Source organism: Sarcophilus harrisii, chromosome 4, assembly GCF_902635505.1.
Source record: "Sarcophilus harrisii chromosome 4, mSarHar1.11, whole genome shotgun sequence".
Lineage (NCBI taxonomy): Eukaryota > Metazoa > Chordata > Mammalia > Dasyuromorphia > Dasyuridae > Sarcophilus > Sarcophilus harrisii.
The window spans coordinates 356,727,728-356,755,401 of NC_045429.1; the positions used below are offsets into that span (position 1 = coordinate 356,727,728).

At 41.7% G+C, this 27,674-nt stretch overlaps 1 protein-coding gene across 2 annotated transcripts; it reads right to left on the minus strand.

Annotated features, from left to right (window-relative positions):
- On the minus strand, positions 1–25,044 carry ADAR (adenosine deaminase RNA specific). 2 transcript variants are annotated; one of them, XM_031966671.1, is made up of 15 exons: positions 25,012–25,044; positions 14,732–16,101; positions 12,104–12,284; positions 11,724–11,878; positions 11,049–11,190; positions 10,745–10,947; positions 8,174–8,330; positions 7,555–7,726; positions 4,684–4,777; positions 4,095–4,214; positions 3,099–3,232; positions 2,415–2,597; positions 1,797–1,909; positions 1,409–1,536; positions 1–1,071 (listed from the first exon to the last, which is right to left on the minus strand). In XM_031966671.1, exons 1-15 carry the CDS (start codon positions 25,042–25,044, stop codon positions 831–833), a joined length of 3,426 nt encoding a protein of 1,141 aa, XP_031822531.1. In that variant the 3' UTR covers positions 1–830. The 2 variants fall into 2 exon arrangements, with proteins under 2 accessions (XP_031822531.1, XP_003768102.2); XM_003768054.4 differs by lacking the exon at positions 25,012–25,044 and adding an exon at positions 17,829–21,003.
- Between the last annotated feature and the right edge of the window lie 2,630 nt (positions 25,045–27,674).

Sequence of the window (27,674 nt, forward strand, 5' to 3'; positions counted from 1 at the left end):
TAATTATTAGCAATGGAGTTTAATAATAGCTGAGATTTGGGGACTCCATTCCTCCCCAGTAGCATTCTTGCCCCTATTGCACAGGGAAACAAAAAAACAAAAACCCTGGAAGTCTTTCCTCCTCTGTTCCCTCACTCCCATTATTGCTATGAGCCAGCATCATGCTTTCCACATTTACCCACTTTCAACTGGGTAGAAGGATAATATGACTACTAGGTTTTCTATGTAGATCAGCTGTTGAAGTTGACTATATTAATACTTTCCTTTACTGGCACAGATAACAAAATTGACTGTCAATTCAACCTCTTTGTAAATATTTTGTCTAATACTTGAAATTAACCACTATGTTCACCCTCTTCAGGGGGAAATTTGGAGTAGCCAGACAGTTAAAAGGAAGGGGAAAGAAGGGAAAGTGGAGAAGCCAAAAGACCTGGGAAAATCCACAAATTATATCAATCTTTGAATCACAAAAAGTTCGACTGGAACCTAATCAAGATCTCAAGAAGTAAATATAGTAAAGAAAAAAAGTTCAAGGGAACGTCTTGCATTCGCCCAATGATTGCTTTTGCTTATTAGGAGATAGAAGAGCTTTTTTCTCCCCTACAGATGTCTGCTTCTTCCCTGGGAATACAGGTGGTGGCAAGACCTTGCTTACACTACCCTATCCTGACAAGCCCAAAGGAGGCAGGACAAATGAGAACCCAAAGCCTGACATATTGCAACCCTGGGTCCATTAAAAACAAAAACAAAACAACATAATAAAGAGTGCTATCACCCACCTCCCACCCTAAACCCTGAAACACCCCTGAACACCCAGCTGACTGAGCACACTATGCTTCACAGAGGGAAAAGTTCTTTTCCTCCAGAGGTTTGCTGATCCAGCTGCCGAAGCCCATGTCCTTCAGACTTTTGATGAAGTAGCGCTTGGCCACCTGGTAGTCCCGGGCAGCCTCCTTGGCTTCCTTATAGGAAACAAGCCTCAGGAGGTCCTTGCGGTTATGGTGGGCACACAGCTGCTGAAACAGGCTGAACATGCTCCTCTTCGAGAGACGTGACACATCAAGTCTTGGTCTACAAAAACAGGAATACTTTACTCATCAGGGACTGAAATGGTCAGTCCCAGAAGTCTCCAAAGTAGGGAAACTGTCTAGCAACTGGGAAGGAAGCAGACTGAATTCACATTACTAACTTCATATAAATCTTTCTGGATCCGTCACCTTGGGATCAAAGATTGCATCATAGCACTTAATCCTGAAAGGAACTTAGAAATCTAATGCAACCCTCTGATCATCCCACTGAGAAAAGTCAAGTCCAGAGAAGGAAAATGACAGCTTTCCAATCACATTCCAATCCCGACAAAGGACTTAAGGAAGATGTTCTCCCCACTTCTGCCAGGACAAATCCTTACCCATCCACTTTGCCTTTGGTGCCATCCAGGACTTCAATTTCAGCTCTGTCAGTCACACACCAGTTAACGCTGGACTCCTTGGTTTTCCCAGTCTGTCTCGTGGAATCATATACACTGACCCTGCCCACCTATGGAAATCCAGAGGAATAGGTCAAAAGGACACATCTCTTTCAACTGTGGGATGTGGTGACAGGGGCCTGTGGGTCCAGGGAATGACAAGTAAGGAAGGGGGAATAAGCTCCTTTCAAATGAATTCCATAAAGATCTGAAGTGGTGGTGCCATCCTCCAAAGGATGAATGCATCCATCAAGATGAAAGGCATTTCCCCCTAACCCATTCAAAAAGATATGTTAGGGCTGTTTTTAAAGGGAGATAAAAGTTACAGCACCTTAGGATGGTTGACAGTATATGGAGGCTTTAGGCCTTCTCGGAATGAACTTTCCTCTTTGGACATACGACAGCAGATTGCCCGTGTCAGGTGGCCCTGGCTGTACAAGTAACCTAAGTAACAAGGAAAACATGAACACGTATGCATTGGCAAATCAGCCCATCAAGTATTTATGAAATGCTAGGCAACACAGGGTTTCTGCTATGAGCGCTCTTCAAAGGCAGGTGGGGACCTGTGTCTAAATCAGATACTTGTAGGCAGGAGAGCACCTTCCTGGAGGGTCCCCAGCCGTCTCATTGTTGCGGATTACTAGCACAAAACACTACATAAAGACACCCCCAGAATCAAAGAGTTCGAAGCCTGAAGAAACAATGACATTGTACCCCAGCTCCTGCATTTCTTTAACTTCTCTGGGGGGAATGTTGCTGGGCATAGCTTAGTGGGCTTTAAAAGGTCAAACTGATTTTCTCACAATGGCAGAGGGCACACAGAATCAATTAAAGCGCCCTCTGTAAATGGGAGGCCTCCCACTCCTGCCAGACAATGCAGAATGCCATCTGCCGGGGTCCAGGCACCACCAGCTCACAGGCGCCCCAGGGCCGGAGCCAAGTTCCTTACCCAGAGTGACTGAGCTGAGATAAATAGGCTGCAAGAAGTGGGAGAGCATAGCCCCCTGCAGGCCAAGCACGTTCCAACGAAGAATCTTGTCGCTGCAGGACATGGTACGCAGTCTTTCTCCATGCTGAATGCCGTCCCACGTGGGCAGGATGTCGCTGGACTCCACGGGGATCGTGCCTTCTCCTGTTAAAGGCCAGAGAAGGCACCAAAGGTTGCCCCCTCGATCCCTACAAGGTGCCAGCCCCAGCCCCTGACAGGGGGCTCTCATAACCTGCCCTTTTAATCTCTTAAGTTGCTGAAGGGCAAAGACAGTGTGGTGAGGTGGGGCCTGCCCACCAGCCAGGAGACTTGGGCAGAGCGCATCCTTGAGGTCCATGGAAAGGCACCGTGCTGAGCTCCGGGCCGATGTCGTGGCTCGCCAAGCTCACCCTCGGCCAGCTGGATTCTCCCCCCTGCCCCGACTCAGACTCTCAACTTTACCCCAAAGCATTCTTCTTTATGTATTTTTATCCATTCCTTCTACCTCAGGCTTCCAAAAAACTCCAACAAGTTCCGTTAGAACTAACCATGTCGTTTTTCTGGCTCACTGAAGGACTACAAGAACTGTGTCTCAGCGAGGGAGAGGACAATTTCAAGGCTGCTCCTGTCGTCTCTCTGGGGAGGGAGAAGACGTGGGGCACTCACCATTTTCTACCTTGGTGCGCAGCTTGCCTTGTTTAGGATTCTCAAAGAGGGGTTGATGCTGTGCGTCCGTGAAACCCTCTGGAGGATCGCTGCAGGTCTTGTCGAAGAGGGCGCCATCCCCACAAGGGGCAGTGCTGAAAAAGAGAAGGGGTCTGATGGACTCAGGCTGCCTCTCAGGTTCTTGGGGGGGACAAGCAGAAGCTCAGCACCAGGAGGTCTGGGTTTGTGCCCTGTTCTACCACTTGCTAGCTATATGACTGACTAAATAAATCATTTAATCTCTGAACCAGTTTCCCCATCTGTAAAATGGGAATATGAATACACAATATACTTTCGGCATGGGATGGTGAAGATTAAATTAATATTAAATTACAAGACTTTAAAGTGAGATATAAATGTGGGCTATTATTTTTGTCTTATCAAATCCAACATAGAGACATAAAGCTACTTTTAAAATCTGTAGTCAATTCCATGGGCAGGCTCAAATTTCTAAGAGATAGGACCCCCCTTTTTGTTAACTAGGACCAGAAACACTTCTTGGAATCAGCCTGTTTCTTGGGGTGGTTGTGCAACAGTGTGAATGTATATGGCGGTAATGTGAGCCCTATGTACATGGATGAGTGTGAGTTTCCATGGCTGTGTCTGATAAATGACTCCCTGCTAGTGAGTGTCTGATGTGTGGACCAGCTCAGATGACCACTTATGTACAACTCAGAAAGCCCATTACACACAGAATTGCATTTGACTCTCACAATGGCAGACACTAGCATGCAGATGCTCTTTCCATTTTGGTCAGGAGGAAACTGAGGCGCTTGGGGCCTTGCTCAGGGTCCCAGGCCTAGGAGTGCTGGAGGCAAGCTCTAAAGCCATGCTGGGGCCTCTCTCATGTCAGTGAGCCTTTGCTAAGGACGAGGCAAACTTAGAAGAACAAGCAAGGATGGCTAACATTCACCATAGAGCTTACTGGATGAATGATCCAGGGTGATCCATACCAACCTGATGTAAAGGTGGAAAGTCACGTTCTTTTTGATTTGTAGTTTATTTCCATGGGCATGCTCGAATATACTATCTTTCCAAGACATGGAACTGTATTTCATTAACTCATGGTAGAGAAACCTACAAAAGAGAAGGAGGTTAGAGGCAGAGGTCCACTTCCTCTTCTTGATTTGTCTGGGACACACTACAGGGTGTCTTCATGAACCAAACTTCTCAGTTTGCTCTCCAGCTACACAAAGAATTTCAGAAGGCTCAGGGGGAAAAGGAGAGAAAATAATTCTAGTTTACAAAACTTGGTAAAACAGGGGAAAGCTACCTGTTTAATTTGGTTTTGATACTACAAATGCCAAATGCTACAGTAACTGAAGAGAAAAATCTGTCTAAAACTGTAGGAGTAGAATTCCCAAGTAAGTGGTCAGTACAGTGCCCCATGCCCACAGAGGGTGTGAACTGATACCAAAGGAATAGGATTTCTGGAGAAGTGGTGGTTTTTTCTTTAACCAACTCCCCCTTATCTGGGTCCCAGGGGGAAGCTCATAAAAGACAAGGGCTCCGTGCCCATGTGGCAGCTCAGCTCCACAGCACTCACCTGATGAAGCCTCTCCTCGAAATGATCTCTGCATGGCAATCATTGACAGTCTCCCCTTTTAGACTCAGCTCTTCTCCCTTTACACAGCGATTCCCTATAGGTGGGGATATGCAGAGGTGAAATCCAAAGCAGTACACCCAGGACCTCAGAGGCCACCTAGCTCAGCCCCTCACCTTTACAGAAGAAGGAGCAGTGGCCCAGGCACTAACAACGTGCCCAAGGGCGCCGGAGAGCCAGGGGTCAGCCTCGGCTTCTGTAACATCAAGTGCACAATGCACAGACATGCATGCTACACTGCTGAAACTGAAAAGTGAATTTTAAAGTGCAAAACATCCATAAGAGCCAATCTTTCTCCAATTGAAATTTGCTTTACAGAACATTTTGATGATTAAGTAATGAATCCCTTTTTACCTACTTTTTACTTTTCCTAGGTTTATCACATATCTATACATTTGATTCTCTTTCTAGGCTAGGTTGTTCTACTGATTTATGTTTCTAGTTTTTGTACAATACTGATTTACCACATATTTTAAAGTCTAGGAAGACAAGTACAAATTTCTTTAACACTATTCCTCCATCTCTATGGCAACCCCTATTCCTGTTTGCATCTGGATTTCATTGAGATTTAATCTAATGCTAAAACAAAACAAAAAAACTTTAGTATTATCTTCAGTGTTGTTTAGTACAGTAGTACATCTGTGAATTAATTTAGTGAAAATGATAGTATTCTCTGTGATATTATCTATGAACTTTGAACTTCTGTACAATTACCCAATTTTCTTTTATCAGTTAACACAATTTTATTATACTCTTTATAAAGGTCTTATATGTGTAAATAAATTAATTCTCAGAGATTTACTTTTTCTTGTTTTAAGCAGTCTGTCATCAGTCTTTTATTGGTAACTTGTAAGAATGTCAGTTTTATGGATTTTTTTTATTTTGCAACTTTAATGAATCCATTACCTCAATATTGTGTTTAGACCAATGTACTAGGTAATATTCATACCATTTGCAAAAAAAAAAAAATTGAGTTTAACTTAATTACCTATGTTAATTTTACCTATATTAAATACTCTAATTTAGTTTTCTGGTCTTACTGTACCTACATTTTATTGTGTTAAATAAAATTTTCTCTATTAATATACTATTATATTTTTAAAATATTTAAAATCATGAATGAGTAATCTATTGAAGGCTTTTTCTGAATCTGCTGCTATAATCATATGATTTTATGCTTTTCCTCCTTCAACGTTCCCCCTAATACTGTGGCATTCTTTTGTTCCAGAATACACTGTCATGATAAATGACTTTTAATGTGCTAAATTCTGCTATTTTATTAGTATTTTATATATTATTTTTACATTATGTTATTCAGAATACTCTAAGAGTCTTTTTAAAAACTCTTGTCTTTACCAGGTTTTTATAATTAGGGCCATAAATAGTTGTCTCAAAAAGAATTAGAAATCATACATAATATGTAATTTATATTTCTTTTGTATTTGTGATTACTTGCTTTCATTTCTAATTTCAGTGACATCTTTTTTTCTCCCCTTTCTTGATTAATTTTGCTAATAGTCTCGTCTGTCAATTAATTGGTCTTCTAGAGAAACTAGTTTATAAATGTTTAATTTATTAACTAAGTATTTTTTTCATATTCTACTCTGATTTTTAGGACAGTTCTTTACCCACTTTTCTTTGGACAATATATTCTGTTCTTTTTTTTTTTTTAATTTTTACAAAAATTTTAAAAAGTTAGTTGTAATTCAATTAGTCTCTTTTCACTCAGTGTTATAAAATCACCTCTAAGAACTGTTCCAGCTAAATCCTACAGATTTTGATAAGCAGCATAAATCTTATCTTTTGTCTTTAATATATTATTGTTTTCCTAATTTTTACTTTACCCTAGTAATTGTTTCATGGACCATTTTTTGATTTTCATTTAATTTCTATATTTAGAAGCAGATGACCTTAGAAGGGGACAGAAGAGCTAAGTGGGATGCTGCTGAAAGTTAAAGGTTTTTCTCCCCATTGTTCTGACTGGTTATTGTTGTAGAGGCTGTGACTTCCCTTCACCCTCCTACCTTGTTATTCCCCATAATCATTCCTTCTTCCTTGCCCTGTCCCTTTCTCCCAGTCTACACAGGTATCCTTCCTCTCATTCTTTTTCAGGCCCTCTTTCTCTAAGCCTGAGGCAGTACATTTTTTAGCCATTGTGGTTCCTATTCCCTTTATATATTTCTTCACCCATCTGATACCGGGGACTCGAGAAGACACAAGCAGTTGCTCTCCTTTGGGTTTGTTTTTCCCTTCTTATTTTCCCTTGCCACCAGTAGTATTTTAGCAGTTTTGTGTTCCCTTGTTTGAGTCTAGTCTAATATCCTCTTAGAAACGTTTCCAAATATAAAATATTTAAGATGAGATTGAGGGGGACAGGATAGGTACTACATAATACCTAACCAGCGGGGTATGTAGGAAAGAAAGCACACATAAGGGAAATAACACTGGATTTGGCAGCAGAGTCTGGGCCAATCCCCATTCTGCCAAAGATGTGATCTTAGACTAATTATTTAATATCTGGGTCTCAGCTTCCAAATAAAAGGATCTCTAAGAAACCTTCTAAAACCCTAAATCCTATTACTTGTCATACTAAATTATTTCTAAAGTAAAATAAAGCAAGATTTCTTCTCCCCACTTTGGGAGCATTCATGCTACTACAGTTAAGATAAGTTTCTCCTTGATAGAAGACTATCCAACAGCCAAAAGAGGAAAGAAATCTTGAACAGAATGAGATGAAAGGCTGAGATGGGGGGTGGGAGGGTGCCAGTCAAGAGCAGTCCTGAGGGAAGGGCTGGAAGGGGGGGCTGCACATACCTGTCCCGAAGCTGACCACAAGGCCCAGGTCGTCATCGCTTTTCTTCATGATGATGGCGGCCAGGATCTTGCGGCCAAGCAGGTTGTGCTGGATGGGCGCAGTGAGAGAGCTGAAACACTGATGGCTCAACATGGCCACCTGATCATGGAGGGTACTACCAGTCAGAGGAAGCTGCAAGACACGAGGCTGGTTCAGGACCACAGCTCTCCCCTGGGGAGATTCTGCCCTATTCTAATGTCTCCACCTTAAAGCCAAGACAGGAAGATGAGTGCTTTGGAAACAAATCCTCGATGCTCTTAATGGAAGTGGGTGGAAAGGAATAATGTAGAGAGCATATGATTTTTTTTTAAAGTTCTAACAATACTGTATGCTGCTGTCTTTTTTCCCTCCACCCAATACTTAACTTTTATTATATTTATTTATATTTACATAAATTATATATATATATTTAGTCATTATATCATATAGGCAGTCACCACCACTGTGCCGTGTTTAACCTTGAGTGCACACTATCTGTGGATCACCATGCGATGCCTTGAGGCACGGCCCTAGGCCTCCAAGGCCACCAGGAGAAGAGGGAGCCACAAAAGCTGTCTCCAGGAGGGTCCCTGCGGTTACCTCTGAAATGCCCAGGCCTCCTATGCGCTTCGCCCTTTCAGTCTCCCCAATCAGGACTCGCAGGGCTGCATCAGCTGCCTCTTGCTTTCCCTGCTTCTTGCTGTGTGCGCTGACAGCTGGGAACCAACGACCCCCAACCTTTGCTTGGTAAATGAACCTGTGGGATTAGAAACAAGTGCTGAAAGGCATCATTAGACCTGGTAAGAAAGCCCTACAGGTTGGCTTTTAAGACTCTAGGCCAAGTTTTTAATAATTCAGAGAGGTGTTTTCTCATGGTCACAGGCAAAAATAAGTGTTACAAGCAGGACTTGAATCCATGTCTTCCTGACTCCTAGTCCAACCCTGTGTTCTCTAGAGCAAGGTGGCGAGTCTTTGTTTTGCCAAGAGCCATCTGGATATTTTTAAGTCACTTGAAGGACATGCAAAGTCATCAACTCATAGAGTCCAGCAGTGGGAGAGGGTCGTACCTTGCTGCTGAGCAGAGCTACTCTCCACCCTGGCACCAGAGGCATTGAGTGCCTATTAAACCTATTTGCAAATATATAAACACATTTAATTTTCAAGTATTTCATTCTATTAGAAGGAATACTACAGAAATTTTTAAAAATTGGCATTTGATTGTATTTTAGTTCTTATATTGAAATACAAATGCACCTAACATTCCAAAAATTCCTTAAATAAGTCATATAAAGAAGCTATGAACTTTTTACCCAAAAGGCCTCCATTTCAATTCACCTGAATATTTATTTATGAAGTGCCTATTAAAGTAGTTTCATCCTGTTCTAAATTAAACACTGTCTTTTTGATTGTTAGAAAGAGCAGAAAGGCAGAAATGCCTTTTCTCTTTCCAAGGGTACTAGGCAGCTCAGTAGAACCAGAGCACTGGGAGTAAGACGAGTTTCAATCTGACCCTAAACACTTACTAGATATATGATCCTGGGCAAGTCATTTAACCTTTGCTTCTTCATCTATAAAATGGGAATAGTAATAGCATCTACTTTTCAGGGTTGTTGGGAAGATCAAATGAGGTATTTGTAATGCTCTTTATAAAGGCTACTTATTACAAGTTACTGGTTCATACTTCACTCTTTACTCCCTTGTCTTGCCACCCCAGAGATTATGATCTGCTAAACCTTTCAGCATCAGAGAAACTTTGACTCTTGGGTTCTGCTGATTAGATAAATGACAAGTCTTTTTTAGCCTATTATTTCAAAATAAAACCAAGTTTATTTCCTTGGGAACCAAGTTTAATCCTACTCCAAACTCCCTGACCATCTACTGAATAGGTTCACTAATTGTTCTTCCATTCTTAACCATTTTCCCCCCCTCTCATTCCACTCCAACAAAGTTCTGGAACTATAATCAAATTAATTCTATCCTTGTTCCAGGATTCAAGGTTATCAATCCACCTCCGAATGGTCTCATTCACCATCTCAGCAATTTATTGGCTCAAAATACTTCTTCCTTAGTCTACTTCTCCTTATTTATGAGGTTTCTTCTATTAGAATGTAATCTCCCTAAAGACAAGGGAAGGTCCTTGCTTTTGTAATTATATTGTCAGAAGAGTGGTGGGTACAAGGTAAGCATTTAGAGCTACTCATTCAATTTCTCCCCTGACAGGAGTCAATGAAATCATGTAATTAAATGTCTGAATTTAAAGTCATCAAAGATGAAAAGGTAAGAAGAGTTATAAGGGAATTTTTTTTCTTTTAAACTTTCCTAAAATCTTGCTATTGCATGCATATCTATGGATTTTACACATCTGTACAAGTGTGCAAGACCCTCCCCCCTCCCCAGCCACTGACAGTGAAATCCTCAAAAAAGCAGAAAAGCAGGGACACTATCTGCTAGAATTCCCAAAGATGATTGAAATGGATGTGGAGCTGGATGGCAACCGTTCTGGCAATTCACCAATAGGACTTAATTTAACAATTAAGAGATCCTTCCTCTTGACAAATCTTTAGATCAAAATAGAATTGGTAGTACCAAAATTTTAACAGTCTGATTTACAAAATGAACAAATCCAGCCTGAGCAGCAAATCTGCAGATATGAAGCATGCAGGGCCAATTGCTAAATATCAAATGCTACCTTCAATTCCACTAAATATAAAAAGAAATGGGATAAATGATTTGCAGGAGGAATTGAAGTTAAAGAAGGCTATTAAACAGTGCAATAATGATTAAAGTGGATTAGTCATAACAATTGATTTTAGGTACATTATTTCCTTGAGCTTTCCAACACTTTGGTTAAGAAGGTGATCTTATAGTTGTTTTCTATGAGGCCCAATAGAAATCAACAGATTCTTACTGGCTTAGAAATATTAAAATGTATCCCTGCCTTAAGGGGTAATCTCTTAAGGTTCCTCCAGTCTGAAGGCTAATCTGAAAGGCGGCAATCTCCTGATGGCTAATTTTCAAGCATGTGCTAATACTTCCTGTAAGGCTGCAATGCTAAGTCTAAAATCCATTGAAGTTTGCACTCTTTCTTTTTCAGAGAAAACCTTTCTTCTCTAGGTAACACATACATTCCAAGGCAGGCGAGGACTACTGCTGGAATCCCAGGATACTCACTTGGGCTCATGGGGAGGTCCAGATTGGTCTACCAACTTGAATTCTGCAGCAAAGCCATTGGACCGGGCATATTCAAAGAGACCGCTGATAGGATTGGCATTCAGGTATTTGATAAGATCCCCAACCTTCTTTGCCTTGCTGGGTGTTGGTTCTCCTAGGCCAGCAAAGTGTGCAGGAGGATCACTAAAGTAGTCAATGTTTTGCTGGAAGAAAATTAATCAAACAAAGAATACTCATCATTGCTGGCAAGTCTTAGCAGGGCAACAGGGGCCCTCTGAGGGACCGAACAGTTGTAAGTATATACCTGCCTGCTCCAAGGGGTCAGGTTAGGATCTCCACAGAGAGCCTTCACAGCCACCTCAGCTGCCATCTGCTTTGCTGCCTTCTTGCTATTGGCCATCATGGTTGGAAATGTCTGACTCCCCATCTTTACACAGTATTTAAACCTGGCAGAGGATGTAGTTCAGTAGAAGAATCAAAACTTTTTTTGAGGGAAAACACAAAGCTTAGACCTCTTGAGTCTGTCAGCCTTCAGACAACTAGCTGCTTAACTTAAATAAATGCATCTAAATGTAAGAACTATCTTTTTTCCATTTGCAGATCTAAGTTTTGTCTGGCTTTAGAAGTTAACTGTTTCTTCTGAGGAGGCAGGTGGTTCATTTGGCTTCCTTTTAGTTTAGCACCAATGACTTTTCTGTCCTGTACTGATCTAGTCCTTAATCCTTGTCTTTGTCACCAAATTCCTCTCATTTTTCTCCCCAACTGGCAACAGCCCTATCACTGAGACCCCATATTTTAACTTTCCATTCAGAAAAAAGACCACTTTAAGAAATGAAGCAACCTTTCACTGTAAAGACCTGAGCAGAGCTCTGGCCACCATATAGGAAACCTAGGAAAGAATGTGGCTACTCTCTGCACGAAGCTAGGGAAACGCATGCTGGAATTCCCATCTACAATCTCCAAGAACAATTTGACATACTTGGGGTCATGAGCTGGGCCTTCCTGGGATATGAGGAGGAATTCACAGGTGCTCCCGGATTTTTGCACATGCTCCATCAACACACTAATGGGGTTCTTCCCAAAAAGGAGGCTTGAGGGGCTGATGGGAGAGGGTTCACACTCTGGAACTGAAGGCTATACAACATAAGAAAAAAGAATAAGAACTTTATGACCACAGCAACCAATACAAGACAGCCAAATGAAAAAGGACATGGTGGAAGGTTAGGATGCCTAGCCCAGTTAAAAAATGGAAGGCAGTTTGGGGGTTCCGTATGCCACAGGGCATTGCCGAAGAGGACAATGCAAAGTTTTGGGTGGATCAAGACAAAAATGAATTTCCCATGAAGGTAGAGCCCTTACCTTCTCTGGTCCTTCCTCCATGGGACGAGATAGTCCTGGTGAGAACCCTTCCTCCTGGGCTCCAGACTCTTGAAACAGGACTGTCATGGCTTTTGCAGCAGCATCTTGCCTGGCCAGCTTCTTGCTGCCAGCTTCTGCTGGAGGGAACCGTCGTCCACTGATCACAGCCTGGTATTTAAATCTTCATGAAAAGTAATTAAATGTATGAATGCTCACCTGAGTGGACTCTCCTCCCTTCTTCCATCCTTCCTGTCTCAGGAGTATTTCTGGGTAGGACCATTCCTTTACATAGAATTCATCACCTGGGAATTTTCTAAGCAAATGGGATCTCTTGACTTATGGGTGGAGATAGAGAAAGGGTCATGGGAAACTTGACTATTGTTTCTTAAGCTAGATGTCAGAAAACTTGAATTCTTTCAGTAGCTAAATACAGCAATTGGAATGAACACTGGATGTGGTGTAGGAAAACCTGGTGTAGAAAAACTACACTGCCTCTAGTAATCTGTGACTCCGGGCAATTAACCTTTCTGGGGAGTTGGGTTAAAAAAAATCTCTCTCCAAAATCCAATGACCTCGTGAACTTTGACTAGAGGAGCCTATCCAAGTTAACTGCACTGGAGATACCCCCATGTCTCTGCAAAGACTGGAGACAAACTTGATGGGTGTCTAAAGCTGGGGGAATCTACCATCCCTAGAGCCAGAAGGCCAGCTAGCTCAGACCCTTTTTTACAGTTTAAGGGCCAGCTAAGTTATAGTCACATGGATATTATCAGGGATAGGATTTGAACCCAAGTCCTCTACTCAAAAGGTTTTTCTACTATGCTACAATGCAGCTCCTGTTTCCACATTGTAGAACTCAAAGTGCAGCTAATATCTTCTGTAGTCCAAGACCATGATCCCCACATACCAGCTGGGTCCTAAGTACACAGCCTGTCAGGGGATCTGGAGATCTGAAGGATCTCCTTTCAGTATTTGAGGCATTATAAGGCTCCACTGTCTGGGTGTTAAGCTTGACACTAATAGTAAATTCCCTTGGGTATCCCCATGAGCTTGTGCATCAGGAGTCCTCAGATTTAGTTTGGATTGCTTCTCTCCAAGGTGATACAATCAGCCTGAAGAGGGCCCCAACTGAGTAGGATGGTAGAGATATTTCTGCTCAAATGGAGAATTTATTTCTAAAAGGTTAGTTTTTCAGTTTCCTGTGCCTCCTAACAAATGTGAACATGGCATTAATGTGCCTTATAAATGGAACCCAAGAAGAGGTAAATTGCTTTAATTATTAGTGGCTTTAGGGATGAGGTAGTAAGAAGAGGAAATTGAAGATCCTCCTTTTCTTCTCATACCAAAAGAAATAGACTTTCCCCCTAAAAGGAGAACAGGAAATGGGACACGACTCTTTTCTTTTTTTATTTTGGTTAGATACCTGTTACACTGTCTAGAATGAGAAATTTTCTCTTGAGGACAAACAGCATTCCTATCAACTTTTAACTTAACTGAAAAAAATCAATAAAGGGAAGAAAAACCTTGTCTGGGAACAAGAGTCTGCAGAATAATTTTTAGGGCATCAAGAAAAGATCAACTCCTTATTGTGGCTCTGCTTAGCTGGTCCTCGTTTGCCACAACTCTTCCCATTCTTCTCTAGGTCCAAGTGTTTGTTTTCCATTTCATTCATTCACTTTAAGAATCTTTTCAAGGAAGGAACCAACCTAAAGATTCTGTCAGTCTGGCTTGAGACTTTTTTGGTTTTCCATATAAGGGGAAAAATTATTTTCAGTAGATTAAATGTAGCAGGAAAGACTGAGCTATTGATTTATGTAATGGAGGTAAGTAAAGACAGAATTGCCCCCTTCTGACACAGGGACAGTTGGGGCACACTCTTCTTGATACTTGACTCTTATTGACACAGATCTAGCAGAATCTAAATTGTGGACCTGATATTTAGCAGCACAATTCATTTTAACTCTGCTCATAGTCTTCTCATCCCTTAAATGATGACAATTTTATTAAAAACAAAACATACAAGGTTGGTTTGGGAAATAAATACAGCCAATTTGCCATCATTTGTGGCTCTAGAAATCAGGTAAATAAATGAAACCTAATCAACTTCCAAACAAGCTTTATTTTAGCCAATAAACTTCTTTTTTAATCAAAAAAGCCGATTTGGGATTTATTTCTTTTTAATCTCTGGCGAAATAGTTAAGCTAACTGACCATGAAATGGCAAAAGGGGAATAGAAAAAAGCATGAAAAATTAAAAATCCAAAACACTTGAAGCAGAATTTGATTTATCTGAACCATAATCAAGGATTAAATAAGAGTACGAGCCTAACTTTCATTCTACTAAGATTATGAAGCAAGGTGCCCCAGTGGATCAAGCACTGGACTTAGGAGTTAGGAGGACCCAAGTTCAAATCCAACCTCAGGCAATTACTACCAGTGTGACCATGAACACCTCACTTAACTTCTGTCTGCTTTAGTTTTGTCACCTGTAAAATGGGAATGGGAATCATAACAGCACCTATCTCCTAGGGTTATTGTACAGATAAAATGAGATATTGCTAAAGTGCTTTGCAAATTTTAGAGTGCTGTAAAAATATTAGCTTTTATTTTTTGCCATATTGTCTCTTACCTGGGTTCATGTGATGGACCAGTCTGTTCTAAGAGTGTGAACTCACAAGTTTGGCAGGTGAACTGAGCATATTCTAGCAGTCCACTGATTGGATTCTTTTGTCGGCAAGCTGTCAGTTTCTTGATAGCTGTGAACTGTGATGAGGCACCAACACGGGCCATATAGTTGGGTAGATCCATTATGGTCTGCAGGTCATCTCCATGCTTAATGCTATTTAAATCATCTGGGATGTCATCTGTGGCCCACTGACCATTTTCAACCTTCATGTCTAAGAAGCTATTGTTTCGTTCTTGGGGTTCCTCAAACAATCCTGGGATGGCCACATTGTCATCCTCTACCGACCCTGATGAAGGCCGATGTCCGTTCTCAACACTTTCTTCTTCTTTCCTTTTGGCTGATGTGGTGGTGCCATCTGAGTTATCTGTTTTGAATCTGTGGCTGCCTACTGGGACATTTTCATTTTTTTTAAGTTGCATCCTCTCTCGCTTTTTGACCGTCAGTGACCACTTAGGAGGAGCAAATCCTTCTCTTCTAACATCTCCTTGCCTTTCCAAATCAAAGAGTAAGGTATTGACATCTCGGGCCTTGGCAAGACCAATGTTTTTGGCTAAATTCAGGGCAGAGGAATCTGGAACATCATATAAGTAGGCACAGATTTTCTCCTTGACCTCAGTCATGTTGACAAAATCAAGTGGATCTTCCAAGTCAGGTTCGAAACTTTTGTCTTTGAAGTCCAAGCTGGGGTTTTTGTTTGGACCCTTTTTGACACCTTGTCTCACAACTTGGTTAGATTGTTTCCAAGCATGGGACTGGGTTGGGATCCTCCAGCCAGGAGGTGTGCCTTCTTCCCTGTGTAACTTCCCCTGCTTCAGTAGATGGTACAAAACTCGATTTACTTCTTTCTTTTGGACCCCAAGTTTTTTGGCAAGATCATAGACCGTAGTACACTGCCCTTCTCTAAGTTCCCCTAAAAGCTCCAAAATCCTTTGTTCCTGATCTTGATTGATAGACAGCTGTTGGAAATTAAAGGTGAGCTTAGCCACCCCTTGCCTCGATGTGGCCCTGCCTCTTGGGGAAGCTGAACCTTTCCAGGGTGAGGGATTGCTAGGAGGCGGCCTTACAGCATTCCAGTGCCCAGGCTGCCTCACGCCAGCAGGTGGTCCTGGAAATCGTGGCCTCTCCCTGGGCAGAAAAGATGATGTTGACGGCTGCTCCCTGATCAGGGGCACTTCGGGGAGCTGTCCCCTCAGGAACTCTATCTGCTGACTTCGAAATCTTTCGGGATAGAACCCCTGCCCCGGCTGCTGTCTGGATTTGTTGTAGTCATAGCCTTGGACCTGATGGTTACGGTATCTGTCGAGGGAACACCCCTGCAGGATAAGAGATGGTGGGGAAAAAGGGCTAGTTAGGACAGTGGCCCCAAGAGCGGGCATGCTCGACACCGGCCTCTGCCTGAAGCAGCACCCTGCTCAGTGTGCTGCCAGTGGGCCACGGAGGCTCAGGGCTTCTGGGATCGATCTGCCCCCCTCACAAGTGCTGCAGAGAGCCCGGACACAGGGAGTCAGAGGGACGGGAAGAGAGAAGCAGAGAAGAAAAGAAAAGTGGGAGTTCAGGTAGGGATCCCACCCCCAAACCAATGAGCTTCTGGCAAGAGAATGCAGGCCTCCTTTCTGTATGGCAGATAGACTCTGATACACACAATTTTACCCAAACCACTAAAGTTCCCCATGGACTGGTGGGGACTGTATTCTAAAATTATAAATGAAAAGTAATCATTAGCATCAGAGACTAACAGGAAATTTATCCTTTGTTCCACACTCATTTTACTCTATTGTTGAAACAATATACCTTCTTGCTGTTTTGGTAGTACATATTATTACTACCATTTCTGGGAATATAGGTACTAAGTACAGTCTCTGTTAGGAAACAGACATTTATACAAATCAGGTTCTCAGCCTTACTTTAAATTCCCAGAGGGCTGAATAGTAACTCTTAAGATATAAGCTGTTTACACTTTGGTGAATTTTGGAAGTGACATATTTCAAAATGGAAAAGTTCAGTTCTTTAAGCACTTTTCAATTTGCAAAAAAAAAAAAAAAAAAAAAAAAAAAAAAAAAAAAAAAAAAAAAAAAAAAAAAAAAAAAAAACATCAAAATTACTATTTTCAAGGAAGAAAAACTGCCTGATAGACCCAAGATGGGGATAGAGGCAGGAAAGAGGTAAATCAATAATATTTTTTCTTGAATTGCTCAAAATCTTCATGATCATACTGACCATCTTATGTAGGCTTTGTTAAGAACTTATTTTAAACCCAGGCTTGTTAAAAATTGTTTTTAAAAAAAAATGTTTAAGAGTCATGTAACATGTCCGAGTGATCTTGGGCAAATCCCTATATCTCAGGGACTTACTTTTTTCAGTCATAAAAAGATATATCAGTCCTTTTAAATTGACAAAAGTGAATTTGTTAGAAGACGTCTTTAAAAAAAAAAAAAAAAAACAAAAAAAAACTCGGCCAACTCTTTAAACTTCACTCTGGGTCTCCATTTCAATTGTAAAATGAGGGAGCTAGATTCTAGGATCCAAGGTGTCTTCCAGCTCTAAAGTTCTGATTCTAAAATGAATGAGCCTAAACCTGCTTATTACAAATCTTCCCTGATATTAACTTTTGCCCAGCACTTTAAACTGTGTTTCATGACTCCATATAGGATCTTGTAAGTTAATGGGGAAATTTCTCAGGCAAAAAGGGGTTACAAATGGAAAAAGTTTAAGAAGCCCTGGTGTAAAGGAGGATCCATTCTTCCTTTAAATCCTAATCTTGAGATGGAGTTGGGTCCAGACAATAAAATCTGATCCCTGAATAGTGGGAGGGGGCATCATTACCATTTTGATTCCCCTGGCTTCTAAAATTAGCAGGGGTGTGACCATGGTAGTGGGGACAGCAGCACCACCACCACCACCACAGAGGTCTTTCAGGAGGTCCCAACATATTGGCTAGAGATGCCATATTCTAAACCCTCAAAATTTGAGCCTCACATTCGGTTCAAGACAGCCATAGGGCTCCTGCAGAAGTTAGTTAAATATCAGAAGCTGCCCTTACCTGAAATTTGTCCATACCGATGAGCTTAATTCATCTCACTTATTTGAGCACAAGAAAAGAAACTCCCGTGGTGTAAACTAATCCATTAACTACAGGAAAACTTCCCTCTAGAGAAGGAGAAAGGAACTAAGGGTGACAGTAAAGTTTCAAAGACTAGTTCTTTGGTTAGTATAATAGCTTTTGCAGTCTAACATCCCTGTTTAAAAGTAAAGAGGAATAACTTTGATAATATGAAAATAAAACATTTTCTCACGGTCCTATAGAGACAACACACAGCTTACAGAAAATGGCTCCGGCTAAGTTTCACTTTCATTTCTCCCACAGCAAAAAGCTTAGACCCACCTAGAGGTGGAGTTAAAGCAAATCCAGACCAGAGGTATCCAGTTTCACTGCAAACACATTTCCGGTGCTTTCAAAGAACTTAAAAATGAGTACTACTGAAGATCAGACGGCATTTTTTCTTCTTTGGGAAACTCACTACAAAAACTCCATAGCACCCAGGATTTTCTTCACATAAAAGTTTCAGAATTACACTCAATAAAAACAAAAACAAAGAGATATATGAACCACATCTAAAACAGAGTCTCCTAGGATTTGCAACGCCTGCAGGATTACTAAAACACAAACAAATCTCAATAATTTAGCCTGGGAGGTTTGGGGCAAAAGGGTTTGGAGAGGACTAGAAGAGAAAATGAATCTCTCCAAAATTAGTTGAAAGTTACCCCAAAAGAGTTTTATGATCTTCAAAATAGTGGGTATTGGCAAATAAAGCATTGAAAAAAATACATTCAAAATCAGTTCAAATTTTGATTTCATGTTTTATCACTGCTTTTGAACTTTCTAATTCAGTAAGAATCACGTCTGCCTGGCAGACTGGACAAAGCTGGCCTTATAGTCAGAAAGACCTGAGATTAAGTTCTATTTCTGACATGTACCAATTGTATGACTAAGTAAGTCACTTAATCTTTCTTTCTCTAAGCAATTTCTAAGAATACAAATAGCAGAGAAGATAACAACTACAAAGGAAGAGGGAGTTATTCCACTGGAGTTTTCTATGATCAATAAAAATCATAGGTCTAGTCCCATCCCAAGAATCTTGAACCTTGAATTTTCTCAAATATCAAATTCGTGGGGTCCACGCTAATCCATTTTTGCTGTAGTGAGAGCTATTCATCTAATGACAGGATAGTTGCTTTGTTGGTAGAGTTGAACAAAAAGAAAATACATGCTGGATAGAACCTGTGGCAACATTAGGGGAGTCCATTGGGAAGTCACAAAGGATGGACAAAGCCCAGAGAAGCTTTGAGCTGTATCACTGGAGGGAATATGTGAACCAATGACAGACCCATGGGACTAGGGAAGAGAAGTGAAGGCTCCTTACTTCAAAGCGAAATTTCTATTCTGAAGTCCAGAGACTTAGAGCTTCAGGAGCATTTGAGGGCCACTGGGTACAACATCCTCATTTTACAGATAGGAAAACTGAGTCTTGGCGAGAACAAGAGAATTATCCCAAGGGAGCGGCAGTGTCAGGGTTAGGGCATTCCTCCCTCTTTTCCACTTTTCTATCCAAGGCCTACACTACACAGAAATTCTACATACCGGCTCCAGTTTCCCACAGCCCTTCTTGTCAGATATTTCTCTCTCAAGCTGAATTTAAATGTTCCTTGCTGCAATGGAGACCTCCCTCCATCTCAGTAAAACTAGTTAGGTGGGTCCTCAGACTTGTGCTCTTCAGATTAACCCACCTCAGCTTCTTTAAACTTCCTTCAGGTCCAAGCCCACCAAAGATTCAGCTCCTGGAGGTTTGCCCAGTGTCATAACCATTACCCTTTGATCCAACATAGTAGGCAATAATAAACCATTCACTGAAGTTTCTTCCCTAAACAAAAGATCAATTTATGCACAGAAACAGGAAGATGAATAGCTCTTGTCATTTAATCTTAGCAGCTCAAGTAACTGTAGTTGGTCTTATTCATAAGCGTTCCGTCTCTCTGCTCCTCAAGTAACTGTAGTTGGTCTTATTCATAAGCGCTCCGTCTCTCTGCTCATTCCTAATCATTTTACTTCCTGAGGTCCACGGTGGTGACAGAAAACTCTGGTTACTCCCTGCCTACGTGTGCTCTAGGCTCCAGCTCAAAACAGTCGACTGATACCTTCCCTCAGCCCCCGATGCCCCATCTCTGCCTAGAAAACCTTTCCTTTCCCTTGTCCTAAGACCCAACCTCACACAGTACAACGTTCTGTACTTTTCTAATGTACTTACCATGCAATACTGTGTCTTCCATTTATCCAAGCTCGGTCCTTTTCTTCCTTTTCCACCTTCAGACCAGAGGTTCTGGGAGGGCAAGGGCCTAGTCTTATCCAAAAGCTGTGATTTCCCTAGCTCTTAACACAGGGCTCTGCACACAGTGGTCTGTTGAACTGAACATCTTAGCAGGCCCCTGCCCCTGTGATGTGGGTTTGTCACACCATGAAAAAGAGCACCGGCTTTGAGGTGAAAGGAATGAAGTATGTGGGGGATGGAAGGAGGGCACACACTGTGCATTTTCATTCTGTCTGTGCAAGAATGCAGACTTTAAAGATGGCCCCAAACTCAACATTCTGCTCCTACTCATTTCCCTTTCCACTAGACCCAGGAGCAGGTTTATTCAATCTGGTCTCATATCTTCAATGTGACAGCTTCATATGTTCCCATTTGCCCTTTTAATCTGGACTCCTACTATACATTTTTGGTCTGGGGCTACTTCTTTGCCTAAGCAAGGCTCCACAAATTTTGGCTCCCAAAATCAAGATGACTGTCAGCTTTCAACCAATCAGCACATATTTAGAGAAGATACTTTACTTCAGGAGCATCTGGGGCCCACTGGGTACAACATCCTCATTTTATGAATAACAAAAATGAGTCTGCACCCATTTTCAACTTCCCAAATCTATCAAGGAGCTTTATAAGGGTCTTGAGAGAGGTTCTGAAAAGACTCAAAAACAGGGAGAGGAATGCCTATGACCAAAGGATTTCTTGATACAAATACAAAGAAAACAAAAGCTTAGATGGTCAAGACTCCTTATGTCTACAAGAAGCTGTGCAGGACAAGCAATGGCTTTATTTTACATCTGTTATCAGGCAGCTACGTGGCCCAATGGATAGAGCTCTGGGCCAGGAGTCAGGAAGACCCGAGTTTAAATCTTGCCTTTGACACTTATTAGCTATGAAATTCTAAATAATACATAACATGTAAATAAACCTTAAGTGCTATATAAAAGTGCTAAATAAATATATTATTTTTATATGTTAACACAGCAAATGGAAAGAAACAATTAAAAAAAACACATGAGCAAGAATAATGAAACAAATGGTTTTAATTTCAGGTAAGACTGTGCCAAAAATATTAGATACAAATGGCAATTTGGTTTGTGGATTATCAAATCCTCCTCTATTGAGGACGGAAGTTCCAAATTGTCCAAGAGACTGAAAACTTAAACTGTATGAAATTTACAGGGATGTAACTGCTTACTTTTAGTTCCCTGCTAAAACAAGTGTATGTAACTGATAAAAGGGTGTAATTTCAGAAATATTTAGACTTCAAGGTCATACCTAAAATCCAGGGTCAGGAGAGGAGTATTTGGAAACAATACAAAGGCTTTAAATATTTTTTTCATATCTCACTGCTACCCGATGTTACATATAGTAGAGTTAATACGGAATGAAGAAAGGGGTGAAAAAGCCAAGGCAGTTTGAATTGTACATCAGTATCAACAGACTGTTGTAGGATAATTTAGAGAATCAAATATTAATAATAGGAGACAAAGAAGGAAGGAAGACTGAACAATAGGGCATTGCACACTGGGTATAGAACTGGAGAGGGATAACTGATCCCTTTATTCCTCTGCCATTTTAAAATAAGAATATCTTATAACAAAAAATATTTTGGATTGTTGTTGTGAGGATTGAGATGATGATTATAAAATATTTTTGTAAAATATAAAGTGATAAACAATCTATAGTCTCATTATTAAGAATCCTAATTACTTAGGACAATTTTAGGATAGTTGGGGACCAGACTGAACTTTTCATACAATAATTTTTAAATGGCTGGATTGAAATCAATCCTTTTCAATCATTACCCCATTCAACTGAGAAATACAGTTTATTAAACCAGTACCCCTTCTCTCAAATTAAAAAAATGAAATTTGCCCACTTATACAGTATATTGAATCTTCTGCTAAATAAAAATATACAAAAAGGAGAACTACTTACATCTGGATAAATGGTTTTAGTGATATTTTACCTCAGCTTCCCTAAAATTTATATCTAATATAGGGTGTCTGCTTTTCTCATGGGATAGCAAATGAAAAACATCATTCAGATCAACCAAGAATAAGTAAAAGGCTCTTATTTATCCTTCTGATCTTAATTATTTACTCAAATTTCTTCAGTCATATAAAAAATGGAACCATAAGACTGAAAGAAAAAAACAACACATCCCACTATAAATATCAACACTGCACATCTTGCTCTTCCCAAGTAATGTTATCATTGGCCAGTGCTCCCAAAATATAGCCAGTCTGTTGTGTGGGAACTGCCTCAACCAACTTGGTCAATGATTTAGCTGATAAATGTTAGGGAGTAAATAGCTTAATGTTCACAGAGATTAAGTGACTTGTCCAGGGTTACTCAGTAAGTGTCAGAGGGTAGATTTGAACCCAGGTCTTCCACTATCTAAACTCAGTACTATCTCTGCTACATATACATTTTCTGTTTTAAAAATAAATTTTTATTGATTTCTTCTATTTTTTACATCATCATAATTATCTCCTGTATCCTTTCTTTACTCCCGAGGGAAAACTATCCCTCACAACAAATTATCTGCTATATACATTTTCAAACAAATCCAATTAAAACTATTCTTTTCTAAGGCCAAATTATCATTATAATGTTGCCTACAAAACTTAATCCAAGCAGTTTTATTATAATCCAAATCTAACAGATACTATACTAAAATAAGTTACCCTCTACCTAAGGAAGATCATTGCAGAACCCTAGTGATACTAAACACTGAGTTCTCTACCTTTTGCATCAAAAAAAAAAAAAAAAAAAAAGCCCACTTTGGATTGAAGCATACTTTTCTCTTTCCACACATTTTCCCCCACCAAATTCTTCTGTTTGATAAGGTGCTCTTCTTACTGTCATAATAATAACACCAAGCTAGCAAGGTGGCTAGCTAAGAGAAGAACTTGTAGGATGGACTCATACTTCTCTTAAGGCAGAACTAACAACAGAAAAAGAAAGCATTCATTTATTCAAAAAGCATTTAAATGGTTAGTGTTAGCTGCAGTGGCCAAAGGTCAATAAAAATGTCTCTTCCCTTTCTGACTGGGAGGCCTGGGAGTACCAAGGGACAGCTCAATTTGGTGTCCAGAGAACATGGAGAAGTGCATATTGCTTTAATTTATTTGGGATTCACTTTAACTTTCTATAAATTCCCCCCTCCCCCCAGTTTAAAATCTGCAATACTATGACTAGAATACCTCTATCCTTAAAAATAAAATAAGGCTAGTAAGGGATTCTAGGAGAAACCGTTATTCTGTCAATGTTAGACTTCAAAATTTAAATGGCCTGGCTTTCACTGGCCAACATACTAGGTATTTATAATTTGTGTATGTCTTTCAATATACAGATGTGTCTCTATTTTATAAGAGGAGACATTCGACTGGGACCATCAAGCCACAGGTAGTCAGAAGGGACCTTTAGAAACGGTCTAATCTAATGAAGAAAGCATTAGATTTCTTTCATTCTTTCTAACGCTTTCTTCATTTTTACAGATGAAGTGGTTAATTGACTTGGCCAAGATCACACAGGACAACAGCAGAGGACTTGAACCCCAGAGCCAGCGCTCTTTCCAATATCCCACAAAGACCTGGCCCACTAAGATGCACAATTTTTGGCAAACCCCCCACCCCCCTTTTTAGTTCCTTTCTCTGAAAAGTGAGAGTACCTAAATGCCAGCTAGTCATAATGCTTAATGCAGGTCGATTCACAGCAGTCCACATCTATAAGAGTTGGTGAATAATTAAGAAATCTGTTCCCCAAGATCACTGCCAAACTCTAGCAGTACTGAACACTAAACCCACCCTCTTTTTAAGCCCGCACTCGAGCCCAGTGGAAAGAGCACTTTGGAGACAGGCCTTGGGTTCCAAAAGTCACTCTGCGACATAGTAGTGTGTGCAAGTCCAGAGCTCTACAAGCCTTAGTGTCCTCATCTGTAAAAAAGGGGGGGGCTTCAAACTGTAAGCTCTAACTTTTAAGGGCTCAGCAGCCCATTTTTTCCTCCTGATTTTTTCCCCTCTCCTTCACATCCGGGACAAAATGTTTGTTAACAAGCCTAAACAAGACTGTGGAAAGTTCCCTTTCTTTTTAAACAACAAGAAAATTCGGGACTCCGAGGTCTTCGGAAGAAAAGAAAGCCTCTTATGGGGAGGGGCAGGAAGGGGGGAGTATCATGGATCTCGCATTGGTCCCACAATTCAGTGCTTCCTCCTCTGTGAGACATACAAGCTCCAGCAACGCTGCTCGGTCCCTCGCCTGTCTGCCCGCCTGTCTGTCGTCCCCAGCCGACAAATCACAGCCCGGGACCGGCCCGGGGGGAGTTTCCTCCCCCGTTGTCGCTTAAGGACCGGTGTGCTCCGAGGGATGCTGCGATGCAGGATGCACAACGTAGACATTTGCACCCTGCACTCCCCCTTCTCCTCCCATTATGCTGGGCCCGAGCCAGGGCTGCTGCTCCCTCTCTCCTCCCCCGGCCCCCAGCTCCGAGCGCGTCCAACGCAAGGCCCCGGTGCGGCCTCACCCTCGGGAGCCCGGGCACCGCGCCAAGCAGCCCGCCGCCCCCTCCTCCGCCGCCCCCGAGGTGACAAACCGGGCCCCGAGGCGTCGCCACACGCACTCGGAAGGAGACCGGCAGGATGCAGGAGGCTCGAGCAGCAGACGCTGCGGGGGGGGGGGGGGGGGGGGGGGGGGGAGGATGCGGACAGGCACGGCTGCGGGGGGAGGGGTGCGCGTGCGCGAGGAGCGCCCCCCCCACCCCGCTCCCCAGGAGGCGGCACGAGGCCCCCGGAGGCTGGGTGGACTCGCGGCGGCCCGAGCCTCGCTCTCCCACCTCCTCCCCCCCTTCCCCCCACGACTCACCCATCGCGCGCTCACAGGTGCGCGCTCCCCCATCCGCCACAGTCAAGACCGGCGGGCAGCGGGCACCTCGGTGTCCGGTTCCAGGAAGCTGGTGGTGGTGGAAGAAGAGAAGAGGGGGGCGAAGGGAGGAGGAGGAGAAGAAGGCGCTTACCCCGTCTTCCAATTCGGTGGGAGCCCGAGTCCGCGGCTGCAGCGGGTCAGAGGGCCGCTAGTTCCCACCCCCCCCACCCCGACCCCCACTACGTCTCCCTCTCCCTTCTTCAGGCGAGAATCAATGGTCCAGTCGCGCGCTGGTGACGTCATCGGGCGCCGCGCGGGGGGAGGAGTGCGAGCTCACGTGACTCGCCAACCATCCCTTTCTTCCCTCACTCTCCTCGACATTTGGGGTTTTGTTCCCAAGTAGGAGGAGGAGGAGATGATGAAGAAGGAGGAGGAGGAGGAAGAAAGAAGAGTCTGTTTCTTCGGTCCTCCTTCCCGCCTGCCCCACCTCCCTTCTTTTTTCTTTTTTTATAGAGATGTTGACATGAACTCTCCGTGAAAAGGGGGTGTCTCCGCGTGACATCCCCATCGGGCCCTTGATTTCCTCGCGAGGCCCCTCTTGCCACCACCTCCCATCCTTTTTCCTTTTTCTTTGCCATTTTTGGATATGATGAAGGATCCTAGATCTTTTTGGTGAGGGCACCTCCTGCACTGAGGCTGATCACACCCTTCGGGTTCTTCTCCATCCCAGCCCTGGAAGCGGGGTGGTCTCCCGGGCCTTTTGCTAGCTCAAGGCCATCGACGAGCACTAGAGCACGTTCGGTTCCTTCTGGGCCTACCTCCATTGTTCTAAAAAACCCAAAAAAACCCGTCCTTTTACATAACGCCTGGCAGGTAGTTTAGCTTCCAGTCCCTTCCCGCGGTCCCCAAGTTCCTAGGTGTTTCTGGAAAGTTCTTTCAACCCCACCACAAAGTTCCTCAAATAGGATTCCCATAAAGTGCTATCGAAAGGTCATTTATAATGGCCTTTCACTGAGTCCTGGGGATATAAAGTTTAAGAAACTACACCAAACAAAATAAAACGAGCTCTCAAGGAGCTCACCGTTTACTTGGGAGATGACACAGAGAGAATGGAGCTAACAGGGGACTCGAGCACATAGGATGAGATAGACGGTGGACTTTCAGCCGCTTGTTGACAGGGAAGGTTCCATTGACTTTAAATTGCATTAAGATGAAAAGGAACGCTGTCCCATTTGCACATATGATTAGAATGTGAAGGAAAAGCCAAACTACGGCACTAAAAAGATGTTTAATGAAACAAAAGGCCCAAATCTCTAGCATGACTGAGGATTTGTCTTAACAGAAGCTTAACAGAGGGACTGCTAGTTTAAGTTTGCTAAACTGCCAGCACATTTCAAAATCTCTGGCAGCTATATTAGAAAAAAAAAAAAAAAAGATCTTTTTTAGAGGCGAAAAACAGGCTGATGAGTTTCTCCCCAACTGAAATAAAAATGGCAGAGAAAATGCAATCAAAATTCCTGGGAGAGGGAAGGGACTGGAAACTGCACTAAAAGCAGTTTCTTAAACAGGGTTGCAACCCCATATGGGGTCTTGTAACTGAATGTGGGGGAAATTATGACTTACTATAAGTAAGTGTTTGATTTCTATACCTATTTTATAGATCTACATATACAAGGTCATGTAAAAATTTCTTGGGCGATTCAAATATTGCTTCTGACACTTTTGATTGTGATATTGGTCAAATTATTTTACCTATTTGGGACTTAGTTTTCCTATATATAAAATGAAAGAGTTGCTTAGGTCCCAACTTCTTAAGCTGTGTCCCACAATCCCTATCTTGTAACTGAATGTAGGTATCACAAAATTATGATTTATTATTAGCAAACGTTTGGTTTGCATATCTGTTTTATATACTCATATACCAAAGGTCAGATAAAAATTTCTTAGGCAAAAAAGGAGTTGGAAGTGAAATAAGTTTAAGAAGCCCTGGCCTATATGACTATGTAAAGTCCTGTCTCTAAAACTAAGACTTTATGATACTCTAAACAACAGACTAATAGGCCATGGGCAACAACAGCTTCTTCCTCAGTCTTATGGAGGCCAGCTTTATAGGATTTCCCTGCTATACTCTCCATGATATATAAACTCCTACTAAACTGATGATAGGGAGTTAGGGCAAGAAGATATATCTTTGTTGGGGTTTAAAAATAATGTTAACATTAATAATCTCTATTTAATGAGTTTAAAGTACTTAGCTTAAACTGACAGGGCAAATATTTTATTCTCATTTTATAAATTACTCTGCTATAATGTTATCAAAAGTGATTCTAAAGTCAAAGGGTTTTCTGAGACTCAATTTATTAAATATTAAAAAATTTATATATGAAATAAAATATTAAATGTAAAGTAATAAAATGGGAATAATGATATTTGTGCCCAAACTAAAGGCTAAATCTAGACACATTAACTGCCTTTCTACTCATCATGATTTGGAGTCTTCAATTCAGCAAACATTTTCTGAAAAAAATCATAGATTAGATTTTATGGGAGGGGGGATTGTAAACTAATGAGTATTATGAATATCTCCTATTTTCTCCAGTGTCTTTTTTTCCTTTTCTTTTCTTTTTTTTTTTTTTTTGCTAAGGCAATTGGGATTAAGTGAC

Bases quoted from the DNA above. Each gene is read 5' to 3' on its own strand.
- ADAR (XM_031966671.1), bottom strand. From the start codon at position 25,044: ATGGGGGAGCGCGCACCTGTGAGCGCGCGATGG. The intron at 11,879-12,103 runs GTAAGGGCTCTA...TATGTTGTATAG, and splicing joins TGGAGGAAGGACCAGAGAAG to CCTTCAGTTCCAGAGTGTGA. The intron at 1,910-2,414 runs GTAAGGAACTTG...CTTGTTACTTAG, and splicing joins TCTCAGCTCAGTCACTCTGG to GTTACTTGTACAGCCAGGGC.